General features: G+C 52.8%; 1 protein-coding gene across 8 annotated transcripts in view; it reads right to left on the reverse strand.

Annotated features, from left to right (window-relative positions):
• Positions 1-12,954, reverse strand: part of LOC120978282 — a 63,862-nt gene that overhangs the window by 25,749 nt on the left and 25,159 nt on the right. For 3 of the 8 annotated variants that reach the window (XM_040406524.1, XM_040406523.1, XM_040406527.1), the window contains exons 5-8: positions 8,168-8,275; positions 7,210-7,461; positions 5,535-5,691; positions 4,135-5,434 (exon numbers count right to left, since the gene is read on the reverse strand). In XM_040406524.1, coding sequence (XP_040262458.1) covers positions 4,519-5,434; positions 5,535-5,691; positions 7,210-7,461; positions 8,168-8,275 — 1,433 coding nt within the window. In that variant the 3' untranslated portion in view covers positions 4,135-4,518. Of the gene's footprint in view, positions 1-4,134; positions 5,435-5,534; positions 5,692-7,209; positions 7,462-8,167; positions 8,276-12,954 lie in introns of those variants that run through there. The other 5 variants (XM_040406528.1, XM_040406529.1, XM_040406530.1 and 2 more) reach the window with 2 other exon arrangements.

Below are 12,954 nucleotides of genomic sequence, written 5' to 3' on the forward strand. Positions count from 1 at the left end.
ACGGGTCCGCAAAAAAACGTAAGATACTCCGTCTGCATTCCTTTTCCGTATGCCCGTTCCGCCCCAAAATTTAATATGTCCTATTATTGTCCACATTACGGACAAAGATAGGACTCTTCAATTAGGGGCCGGCGGTTCCGTTCCGCAAAATACGGAATGCACACGGATGTCATCCGTATTTTTTGCGGACTGCAAAATACATACGGTCGTGTGCATGAGGCCTAAATGTGAGGCCATAACCTAGCAAGTGGTCATCAACTGTCCAAGCAGACCACAATTCAGCCATTATCTCTTTGAAACATTGAGCGTGAATATAAGAAACACAAAGGGGGTAGAATGTATCAAAACTGGTGTAATGGAAAACTGGTTTAGTTGCCCGTAGCAACCAGATTCCACTTTTCAGAGCTCCATTGGAAAGTAAAAGGTTGTAATCTGATTGGCTGCGATTGGCGAAAAAAGCAGGTTCGCTCAACTCTAGAAGTCAAAAGAGTAGTAGAAAAGTGTCTAAAACCGGATTACGAATGTGGTACAAAGCATGTTTGCCAATTTTTAGCGCATCTTGTATACCGTTGCCCACTGTATCTTCCTTTGCTTCACTGTATTTTCAATTTTTACTTGGTAAATCTACCACGTTTGACCCAATATAAGAGAGACAGCGCCCAACCATGAAGACCGTTACTGAGGCCTGTCTCAATATCACATCTTGTATTGAGGTAATGACAATTTCCGAACTTCCACAATCCACGGTAATGGTGCATAAAATCACCAACTCCCAGGACCTCCCCGAAACGCCAAGGAAATTCCCATTAACCCACTTTGGGATAAATTTATGCAGTCCTATGCCCCGTTGTGGTCAGCTGCACTCCTTTCAAAGGACTGAATTAAGAGCCCAAATTCTGCAGGGTTTACAAAAGAAAAATCTGTCACAGGCATATCTGCCAAATACATTTATGTGGCTGGAGGGTTTCCTACTGTACACAAGGAAGAAAACAGTCTTTTTAGTGGGACCTTGGTGAACTATTTTGCAGACTTATTTCCCTACCGGCTGGATCTCTCTAAGTAGAATTGGTACATTCCCGAGAGCCAAGGTCAAGGTCAGACACCTGCACTGCTCCTGTAAGACTGTATCACAGCTCTACATTTGTGGATCATAGTACCATATTTTTCGCCGTATAAGACGCACTTTTCCCCCCAAAGTGTGTGTGTGGGGGGGGGGGAATGCCAGTGCGTCTTCTGGAGTGAATACTAATGACCACTTTAATTATGGAAGCGATCATTAGTACAGGAGGACCGGGAAGTGGATGCAGCGCTCCCAGGGCTCTGTACTCAGCACTTCCTGGTCTTGTTTTGTCGGCCTCATACTGTGCACAGAGCGAGGACGTCGGCGTTGTGTGACCTCGCACTGTGCTGCGTCGTGTCACGACAGTGCAGCCAGAAAAGCTCTGGATCCCCAGAGCAGCAGTGTCCGGAGCAGAAGAGGTAAGTCGATATTTTTTTTTGTTGGTCTGATCTGAGGTCTGAATGGGGGTCTGAACATTGGGGGTCTGATCTGAGTGTCTGAATAGGGATCTTAACATGTGGGTCTGATCTGAGGTCTGAATGTGGGTCCTAACATTGGGGGTCTGATCTGAGGTCTGAATGGGGATCTGAACATTGGGGGTCTGATCTGAGGTCTGAATGGGGATCTGAACATTGGGGGTCTGATCTGAGTGTCTGAATAGGGATCTTAACATGTGGGTCTGATCTGAGGTCTGAATGGGGGTTTGATCTGAGTGTCTTATTAACATGGGGGGGTCTTATTAACATGGGGGTCTGATCTGAGGTCTAATTGGGGTTCTTATTAACATTGAGGGTTTGATCTGAGGTCTGATTAACATTGTGGCTCTGAGGTCCAAAGAAAAATATTTTTTTCTTATTTTACTCCTCTAAAACCTAGGTGCATCTTATGGACAGGTGCGTCTTATATGGTATATAGGAACCAATAAGCCCTACAGCACACCCTCTTTCAACACAAAACAGTCCACTTATACTTATCTCTTATATCTTTACAGAACAGACGCACACAGTTTTTGTAACGCAATACTTGTTTTACTGAGTAAAATGTGCACAAACATTAAATAACATAAAATAACATTAGTTACATAAAATAACGTAAACCAACAGCTCACATTTTGACCCCTAATTTCTTAGTTGGGTAAAACACTGTTTGACATATCAAAAAACATAAAAAGTAGTTACACATAGCAAACAATCGGATTTCTACCTTACTTTCCCAAAGGGTCTCTAGAAACTATGAAGTAGAATCCGTACAGCTCCACATTTCCTTTGCTATACTTGTGATAAATCTCCCCCATTATACTACGTACACATTTTACGGGAAGGGCCCCTTTGGACTTTTCAAGAAAGCAAAAAAAGTTGAAAGGAAAGTTGAAATTGGAGATGTCCAAACACTGGAGTTTTAGGACTCTTGGCTGAGGAACAGTCCAGTCCAAATACCGGGAACAAACGTTCATAAGAGCCCCCGGTTCCCAATAACTGGGGGATGTAAAGGTGCTGCTGGTCACCGAACAAACAACGCTATTTATGTCGGGTAGTTGCATCTTTTATGCAGCACAGGGATGGGCAAACTGCACCTCTCCAGTTGTTGTAAAACTACAAATCCCATCATGCCCTATTGTAGGCCGATAGCTGTAGGCAGACTGGGAGTTGTAGTTTTACAACAGCTGGAGAGCAGCAGTTTGCCCATCCCCGGTCTAGCACATTGCACCTGTGTAAACGGATATGCTGCCCCGACAATATGCAAAGTGAATAGGGACAAAGGATGGCAGTAACCATCGTTCGCTCCCCACTCAGTTTGCATTGGTCTGTGTGAAAAGCTCGTTATAGGCCTGACATCTGCCTGTGTAAGCGGACCCTAAAAATTGTATTAACACGTTCCTTGAGCGATCTGCTAAGTTGCCTCGTTTTAGCCACCACCGCCCACCAGCTTGCAGCAGTAGGAGGACAAATCCTCATTGGACTACTACACAGTAGATCGCTCCTCTCCTTGCTGGCTGGGAACATGGCCGTGCTCCCTCTGGTGCTTGCCTTAGGAATCTCATTTGATAACTGTTCATATATGAGCAGTGACATCACAGGAGTTCTCTGAAGCATCAGTTTAACGGAGGCTCGTAATGGATGTCATACAGCCATAGGTTAAACCGATGTGTTTTTTATTTTATTTTTTTACAGGAAACTGCAGGATGGAATAGCGCAGTCTAATACTAATTTTGCAGTATACAGGCATATGCCCACCAGACGGAGATCAAAAGGCTACTCTTTTGACCTTAGTCTTATGGAGCCCTGTAGGCACGTTTAGCGTGTACTTAGAGGGTTTTCTCATCATGGACAATGGGGGGCCTTATCGCTAGGATACGCTCCCATTGTCTCATAGGTGCGGGTCCCACTTGCTGGGACTCGCACCTATATCAAGAACGGAGCCCGGAAAGGTGGTGGCTGGAGGACTTAAAGGGAGTTGTCTCATCATGGACAACGGGGGCATATCGCTATATATGGAGAACGAACGGAGCCCCGAAAGTGAAGAAGGGCGCACTGCGCGTGCGCAGCAGCCCTCCATTCATTTTCTATGGGGCCGTCGAAAAATAGCCGAGCTGGCTCGGCCTCATAGAAATGAATGGGAGCGTGGGCCGTGCACCCTCCTTCACTTTCGGGGCTCCGCTCTCCCTATAGCGATATGCCCCCATTGTCCATGACGAGACAACCCCTTTAGGGATGTTTCCTGATGTACATGCTAAAGATAGGGCCCCTAAATGTGTACAAATTTTAATCCTTTTGTTGTTGGGGGAGATATGGCCTCCAGCTTGAATGTGCCGGAGGAAGACAGCAGACTATTAAAACATGTCGTGCTGCCCTACATTTTACCAATAAATATATCTCTTTATTACTATATTAGCCCCCAGTGACCTCCTGCCTTTTATTTCCCATGATTTTCCACATTACTGGTACCAGTCATGGAATCCCACGCAGGAGGGAACAGCTTGATTCGGATTTGAGATTGTTAAACGCATCTGCCTCCGGGCAGCAGCATTTCACTCTTTTCTGTTATAAGGTTAAGGCACTAAGGACACTGCTGCCTTTTTATATTTTTACAATTGGAGGTTCGTCTTTTGTGGGACAGCGGTAGCAGCACCTTGCATGGGGCTGTCAGCTTTCGTCTAACCCCTATCTAACATGCATGGCAGCCCGAGTCTCCGGTTACACATCCGCTCTTGCCGTGACTTCACACTATTGGTATGCAGGAAATGTGGGACCGTGACGCGTCGTGAGAAATTATCAACTGACTACAGCAAAGGAAGTGAGGAAGACACTTTTCTTTACCTAGATTAGTGCAGCACATGCAACTCTAATACTGACTTTATTAGTACTCTTTCCCTAACCTATGTTACCCAAACTGGACCAAATATATAAACCATATACATAAAATACAAAAGGGCTCTCGATGGACCCCTGTAAAAAGGGTTAATTCAAGTCTAAAAACCTAGGAGGCGAAGATGGGGAGGATGAAACATTCATGGGGGAGGACTGATGGGAATCAGGAGAGCACGAGTCGGTGTAGGAGGGGTGGGTATGGGGAGTAGGCCCATAATACAAGGCAGAACAAGAAGGTGAAGTGGGCAAATGGTGGGAATGACTAGGGGAAAGAGCAGAGGGGAGCATGTGAGAGGGGGATGAAACAGAAGTTTTAGAGAGACCAGAGTTGGAAGGCATAAGAGGGCTGTGCTCGTGAAGAGAGAGGATGGTATAGTTTGATTGGGGATTAGATTTATGGCTATAGCCTGTAGAGTGTCTGGATTGCGGCAGATGATGACGGTGAGAAGAATGAGGAGAAGACTGTGGATAAGAAGCACATGTGGAGGTAGTCTTGTTGGGCTGACTTGATGACTGGTAGGCGGTGGACTCAATGTGCATTGGTTGAGCCGCGCAAACAGGACGTGCCAGCTTGACCTGGCTGAGTAAGCCAAGGATCTGTTCGGGGTTGTTGGGAGGAGTGAAGCCCTCTATAAGGGTCTGGATGGCGGTACGCAGCCGCAATCTCCATCCCTGAGGGACTTGTCTTATGTAATGTCCAAGGCTGCGGCAGAACGCATCCTCTGGGTCCTCCTCAATGTTTCGCTGAACAAAGTCCAGGACTTGGCCATCAAAGGTTTCCACAGTAGAGAAGTTAGGAACAGTCTTCTTGCTTTTCTTCCCTGGAAGTCGAGATGGTGGAGCTTGCTGGAAGGTGGGAGTGACAGAGGGGTTGGTGGGTGGCTCTACGCAGCTCTCGGATGCCACCACTGCTGGTCTTGCTGCAGGCACTTCAGGGTCAGACTCCCCCAGCTGCTGTTCACGGGTTGCTTTGGAGTCTGCCTCTGATCCAGATTTGGTGACTGCACTATAGCAAGCGATAGCAGAAAACAAACAAAAAAACACTTCAATACACTTGCAAGAAAGCAAAAAAGGAAAGAAAACATCCGGATATAATCAACACTTACGGCCGTAGGTCCAAGACAGGTTTCAGGAACATCAGCTGCTGAAGGTACATATATGGCTTCTTGTTAAGGGGACCCGACCCACTCAGACCTTCGTAGTGGACCACTTCCCTTCTAAACTGATCACGGGCACTCCTCCACCTTTTCTGGATAAGATTCTCTACAAAAGACAAGGAAATAAATACATCAATAACGGAAGTAAAAATCTAAACTCCTACACAGAAACTCAAAACTGAAGCACAACCTATCCTGCTCTACTAAATACAAGGACCCCTGTGGACCTTTGTGATGGGAAAATGGGTAAAGTATATATCTGACCCCAAGAAATAAAACAAATGGTAACATAATATAAAATAATATAAAAAAATAAAAAATTCCAATAAAAATTTAAGCTCAAGACCTTATTTAATTTCCAGTCAAAACAATTGTTAAGTACAGCGTCTTTAAGAAATTAAACATTTTTATTTATTTATTTTTACAATATTACATATGCCGCTCTATATTTTCCCCCAAATAAACATGTAAGGACAATTTTTTTGGGAAGCTGGGGGCATTTTCTAAGGATCTAAAACACCATCAGTGACGGGATTCTCAGGGCTCATACAACCGGCCGCTTCTTGGTTCGAGAAGTTTGTCTTGATCCTCACAGCTGTTATGTCGCTGTAGAATTAATTTTTTCAGATTCAAATTTTTTTTTAAAAAGGAGATGATAAAATTTGTCGTCATTCATGATGTCGTCAACAGAACCTCCACCATCCTGGGCTCTCGTTGCTTTAGTGGTGTACTGGTCTACTGCTTCCTCGCTTGCCCATCAAATCTTCCTCCACTTCTCGGACGTCTCGCCGCATTGTTCCAGTGCAGTTTTCTTCTCTGCATTATGGATAATTGACAGCACCACCTCATTTAAGGCTCAAAATATCTTCCCACAGGAGAACGATGGGACCAAACACCTCCTTGGGAATTTTTTAATTTTTTTTTTAGAACCTTCCGTGGATTTCACAGATGCAGGAGATGTTTCCATGGCATCTGCAGCGGATATCATTCTAGCCATTTAAACTTTGTGGATGGCATGTGAATAGTGACCTCTACATCCAGGGAGGAAGGGGCACCCTGTGTCTATCTGCCCTTCACGCAAAGGTCGCAGGGTGACAAAGGGTAACCATGGCAACAAGAGATCTAAAAAATAATAAAAATAAAAGGCACCCAAGTCTGCCGTAGTTATTAGCCTTTAGTATACAAAAAAATAGCTAAAACAACGAGTAGAAGAAAGTATATATACATATGTATACACAAACCTGCATGCAAAAAATTCCCACCCGCCATAAAAAAAATTAAAGAAAAAAATCTAATAAAATTGCAACTCATCCCACTTCTTTTAGGAGCTGCTGTAACTTAAAAGTATGGATGGCAGCGTTAAAGTGGCAGTATGGTGCATGAAGATAATTTTACGACAAATGTTTCCGATTCTCCTTTATTTAAGACAAAAAAAAAAAACTAAAAATATTAAAATGAATACCTTGTACTTAACAGATGTTTCGACTGGAAATAGAATGCTTGGCTTTTGCACACAGGACAAATAATATAGGCTTGAACCTAGGGTCTCATTTTACGGGGCACATTTCCTGTCTAGACCTAGTATACGTAGACATATTTTCTAGACTGGTACAATGGGGCTTACCTAGGATCCCTTTATCTCCTTCATCCAGCTCATCCCATTCCGGGTACAGGTTCTGGCACACAGAGAGCCACGCGGATGTTTTTCGATACCGGTCACTGTACCCAGGGTCCGAAGGCTTCCAAAGCGCAGGATGGCGCTGGACTTGGCGGATCAGCTCATCAACCCTTATTGCCATCCTTCTGTGGCGCACCTTGTAGGCCGTCTGGCTCTCTACAGAAAAAACAGGCCGGCCACGGGACATTTCCGGTTCCTCTGGGGCCGCCCCCCCCCCGGCCGTAAATTGGGAGTTAAAAAGACGGATCAAATTCGGACGCAAGCACAGATAAAAAAAAAATAAGGAGGTGGCTTCTGCGGTTGGTGTCAAACGCAGTGGAAGCGGCATATTTTATATACAAAAATAAAAAAGGGCCGGCAAGTGTTGCTGCACTGATTATAATAAGCGCTGTATTCCAGACCTTTAAAATACAGAGCAATAAAGCAAAGCAGATGCGGTTGGGAGGACCGTTTTTTTCGATTTTTACAAGACAGCAGTAATTTTCTCGCATGGCGGCACAGAAATGGTAAGGCGACAGTCGTGCGACAATTACAGGGTGTGTATACATGTGCGGTTATTTTTTTTATTGCTCCAATGCATCTAAAAATAGAGCAACTTTGCTGAAAGTCCAGCTGAAATGACTCCTACCATGCCGATATAGGGTTACCGACTCCAAACAAATCCAGCGAGTAGAGCAAAGCAATACAAAAGTAGAGGTTGGTAACCATGCAGACACACAGGTCTACGCAGGAGCCGCATACACCAAGCACACGCAGTTTTTTACGGCACATTGTGCAAAGTGTTCCCCCTTGGTTCAAAAACGACCACCTTGAAACAACCAATTCCCACCTGCAAACATTCAGCACATACACAGCCCCCCCCCCCCACTAATTCCGATTCCTATTATCATGAATGAAGAGTTACCTGGACTGGGTTCAGGGGAGCTGATCCTCTCTTCAAACTGCTGATCAACTATTCCATGAGCACCGTCATCTTTTTTGCGCTTCACCACAACATTTTTTACATAATGACCTGGAGGCAGAAGAATTTGCATTAATGGGAAGCAGAAAAAACACAAATGCAAAGAGAATCTGCAGGCCAGAGAATTTGTTGTGGTTATCTTTCACTTTTCAGGTCTCTACACTTAAAAAAGATGTTTGAATTCTAAAGGTTTCACACTCGCGTTTGGTGCGGATCCGTCATGGATCTGCACAGATAATACAAACGTCTGCATCCGTTCAGAACGGATCCGTTTGTATTATCTGCAACGGATCCGCCTTGAACGCCGCTGAAAAAGTCAACGGAGGACGGATCCGTTTTCTATTGTGCCAGATTGCGTCAGAGAAAACCGATCCGTCCCCATAGACTTACATTGTGTGCCAGGACGGATCCGTTTGGCTCAGTTTCATCAGACGGACACCAAAGTGGAATGTAGACGGATCGGAGGCAAACTGATGCGTTCTGAGCGGATCCTTTTCCATTCAGAATGCAGGATCCGCTTTGGACCGCTTGTTGTGAGAGCCCTGAACGGATCTCGCAAACGGAAAGCCAAAACGCCAGTGTGAAAGTAGCCTTATCCTCATAACAGGCTAACACGTCTTGTTCTGTACAGGTCACTTCTCAGCAGTCATCTCATTGTGACTACAGGCAGGATCACAACGAAGGATAACAAGATAGATAGCTAGACAGATATGAGATAAGATCCACCATTCACAATAGGTGATGGACACAGCCTGCCGCCTCCTTCTGCACAGGCCACAGAACATGCCCACAACACTCTCCCATAGGAGACAATGGAAGCATCTTGTCTGTTTTGCCTATGGTCTGAGTGGCTGCAAGGGTGTTAATATCAGCTCAGGCAACATGGCCGTCCTCATAAATCATGTACTGAAAAATTGAAAAAAAAAATATAAAAATCTACATTTATACAATAAAAATTGATGAATATGTGTTTCACTTATGTCGCTTATTAATTAGTAAAAAAGAATGTGGGTGATACAGTTTCTTTACAGCTTTTATTATGAGGTAAACAGAAGATGACTTGGTGATTTGCATTGACTTGTTTAACCCTTCATGGTAGGGTCTGAATAGAAACCATACCGCACACACGAGTAACAATCCTGGAGCTACACTGTCGAGTTCCATTATTAGAACCACTTCCTACTTTTGACATCAGCAGCGTGCAGCTCGTGAAGGAAGTCCCGTGTGCTGAGCAGGCTTGGTGGGTATATAAGGTGTGATAGGCTGTCTGCACACATATCCCTCGGTGGGTATATAATACGGCTGCACGATATGGGAATGTTGTGCAATTGCGATTAGGTCCCTAAAAATTGTGATAACAATATGCAATGCAATATTTTAAGGGAATTGTGCTAGGAGGGGGCGCGCGCGCGCATGGCGCACTGTTGCGGAGGGGGCGCGCGCGCGCATGGCGCACTGTTGCGGAGGGGGCGCGCGCGCGCATGGCGCACTGTTGCGGAGGGGGCGCGCGCGCGCATGGCGCACTGTTGCGGAGGGGGCGCGCGCGCATGGCGCATTGTTGCGGAGGGGGCGCGCGCGCATGGCGCACTGTTGCGGAGGGGGCGCGCGCGCGCATGGCGCACTGTTGCGGAGGGGGCGCGCGCGCGCATGGCGCACTGTTGCGGAGGGGGCGCGCGCGCGCATGGCGCACTGTTGCGGAGGGGGCGCGCGCGCGCATGGCGCACTGTTGCGGAGGGGGCGCGCGCGCGCATGGCGCACTGTTGCGGAGGGGGCGCGCGCGCATGGCGCACTGTTGCGGAGGGGGCGCGCGCGCATGGCGCACTGTTGCGGAGGGGGCGCGCGCGCATGGCGCACTGTTGCGGAGGGGGCGCGCGCGCATGGCGCACTGTTGCGGAGGGGGCGCGCGCGCATGGCGCACTGTTGCGGAGGGGGCGCGCGCGCATGGCGCACTGTTGCGGAGGGGGCGCGCGCGCATGGCGCACTGTTGCGGAGGGGGCGCGCGCGCATGGCGCACTGTTGCGGAGGGGGCGCGCGCGCATGGCGCACTGTTGCGGAGGGGGCGCGCGCGCATGGCGCACTGTTGCGGAGGGGGCGCGCGCGCATGGCGCACTGTTGCGGAGGGGGCGCGCGCGCATGGCGCACTGTTGCGGAGGGGGCGCGCGCGCATGGCGCACTGTTGCGGAGGGGGCGCGCGCGCATGGCGCACTGTTGCGGAGGGGGCGCGCGCGCATGGCGCACTGTTGCGGAGGGGGCGCGCGCGCATGGCGCACTGTTGCGGAGGGGGCGCGCGCGCATGGCGCACTGTTGCGGAGGGGGCGCGCGCGCATGGCGCACTGTTGCGGAGGGGGCGCGCGCGCATGGCGCACTGTTGCGGAGGGGGCGCGCGCGCATGGCGCACTGTTGCGGAGGGGGCGCGCGCGCATGGCGCACTGTTGCGGAGGGGGCGCGCGCGCATGGCGCACTGTTGCGGAGGGGGCGCGCGCGCATGGCGCAGTGTTGCGGAGGGGGCGCTCGCGCATGGCGCAGTGTTGCGGAGGGGGCGCGCGCGCATGGCGCACTGTTGCGGAGGGGGCGCGCGCGCATGGCGCACTGTTGCGGAGGCGGCGCGCGCGCATGGCGCACTGTTGCGGAGGGGGCGCGCGCGCATGGCGCACTGTTGCGGAGGGGGCGCGCGCGGATGGCGCACTGTTGCGGAGGGGGCGCGCGCGGATGGCGCACTGTTGCGGAGGGGGCGCGCGCGGATGGCGCACTGTTGCGGAGGGGGCGCGCGCGGATGGCGCACTGTTGCGGAGGGGGCGCGCGCGGATGGCGCACTGTTGCGGAGGGGGCGCGCGGATGGCGCACTGTTGCGGAGGGGGCGCGCGGATGGCGCACTGTTGCGGAGGGGGCGCGCGGATGGCGCACTGTTGCGGAGGGGGCGCGCGGATGGCGCACTGTTGCGGAGGGGGCGCGCGGATGGCGCACTGTTGCGGAGGGGGCACGCGGATGGCGCACTGTTGCGGAGGGGGCGCGCGGATGGCGCACTGTTGCGGAGGGGGCGCGCGGATGGCGCACTGTTGCGGAGGGGGCGCGCGGATGGCGCACTGTTGCGGAGGGGACGCGCGGATGGCGCACTGTTGCGGAGGGGACGCGCGGATGGCGCACTGTTACGGAGGGGACGCGCGGATGGCGCACTGTTACGGAGGGGACGCGCGGATGGCGCACTGTTACGGAGGGGACGCGCGGATGGCGCACTGTTACGGAGGGGGCGCGCGCATGGCGCACTGTTGCGGAGGGGGCGCGCGCGCATGGCGCACTGTTGCGGAGGGGGCGCGCGCGCATGGCGCACTGTTGCGGAGGGGGCGCGCGCGCATGGCGCACTGTTGCGGAGGGGGCGCGCGCGCATGGCGCACTGTTGCGGAGGGGGCGCGCGCGCATGGCGCACTGTTGCGGAGGGGGCGCGCGCGCATGGCGCACTGTTGCGGAGGGGGCGCGCGCGCATGGCGCACTGTTGCGGAGGGGGCGCGCGCGCATGGCGCACTGTTGCGGAGGGGGCGCGCGCGCATGGCGCACTGTTGCGGAGGGGGCGCGCGCGCATGGCGCACTGTTGCGGAGGGGGCGCGCGCGCATGGCGCACTGTTGCGGAGGGGGCGCGCGCGCATGGCGCACTGTTGCGGAGGGGGCGCGCGCGCATGGCGCACTGTTGCGGAGGGGGCGCGCGCGCATGGCGCACTGTTGCGGAGGGGGCGCGCGCGCATGGCGCACTGTTGCGGAGGGGGCGCGCGCGCATGGCGCACTGTTGCGGAGGGGGCGCGCGCGCATGGCGCACTGTTGCGGAGGGGGCGCGCGCGCATGGCGCACTGTTGCGGAGGGGGCGCGCGCGCATGGCGCACTGTTGCGGAGGGGGCGCGCGCGCATGGCGCACTGTTGCGGAGGGGGCGCGCGCGCATGGCGCACTGTTGCGGAGGGGGCGCGCGCGCATGGCGCACTGTTGCGGAGGGGGCGCGCGGATGGCGCACTGTTGCGGAGGGGGCGCGCGGATGGCGCACTGTTGCGGAGGGGGCGCGCGGATGGCGCACTGTTGCGGAGGGGGCGCGCGGATGGCGCACTGTTGCGGAGGGGGCGCGCGGATGGCGCACTGTTGCGGAGGGGGCGCGCGGATGGCGCACTGTTGCGGAGGGGGCGCGCGGATGGCGCACTGTTGCGGAGGGGACGCGCGGATGGCGCACTGTTGCGGAGGGGACGCGCGGATGGCGCACTGTTACGGAGGGGACGCGCGGATGGCGCACTGTTACGGAGGGGACGCGCGGATGGCGCACTGTTACGGAGGGGACGCGCGGATGGCGCACTGTTACGGAGGGGACGCGCGGATGGCGCACTGTTGCGGAGGGGACGCGCGGATGGCGCACTGTTACGGAGGGGACGCGCGGATGGCGCACTGTTACGGAGGGGACGCGCGGATGGCGCACTGTTACGGAGGGGACGCGCGGATGGCGCACTGTTACGGAGGGGACGCGCGGATGGCGCACTGTTACGGAGGGGACGCGCGGATGGCGCACTGTTACGGAGGGGACGCGCGGATGGCGCACTGTTACGGAGGGGACGCGCGGATGGCGCACTGTTACGGAGGGGACGCGCGGATGGCGCACTGTTACGGAGGGGACGCGCGGATGGCGCACTGTTACGGAGGGGACGCGCGGATGGCGCACTGTTACGGAGGGGACGCGCGGATGGCGCACTGTTACGGAGGG

The sequence above is a fragment of the Bufo bufo genome, chromosome 8 (assembly GCF_905171765.1).
Source record: "Bufo bufo chromosome 8, aBufBuf1.1, whole genome shotgun sequence".
NCBI lineage: Eukaryota > Metazoa > Chordata > Amphibia > Anura > Bufonidae > Bufo > Bufo bufo.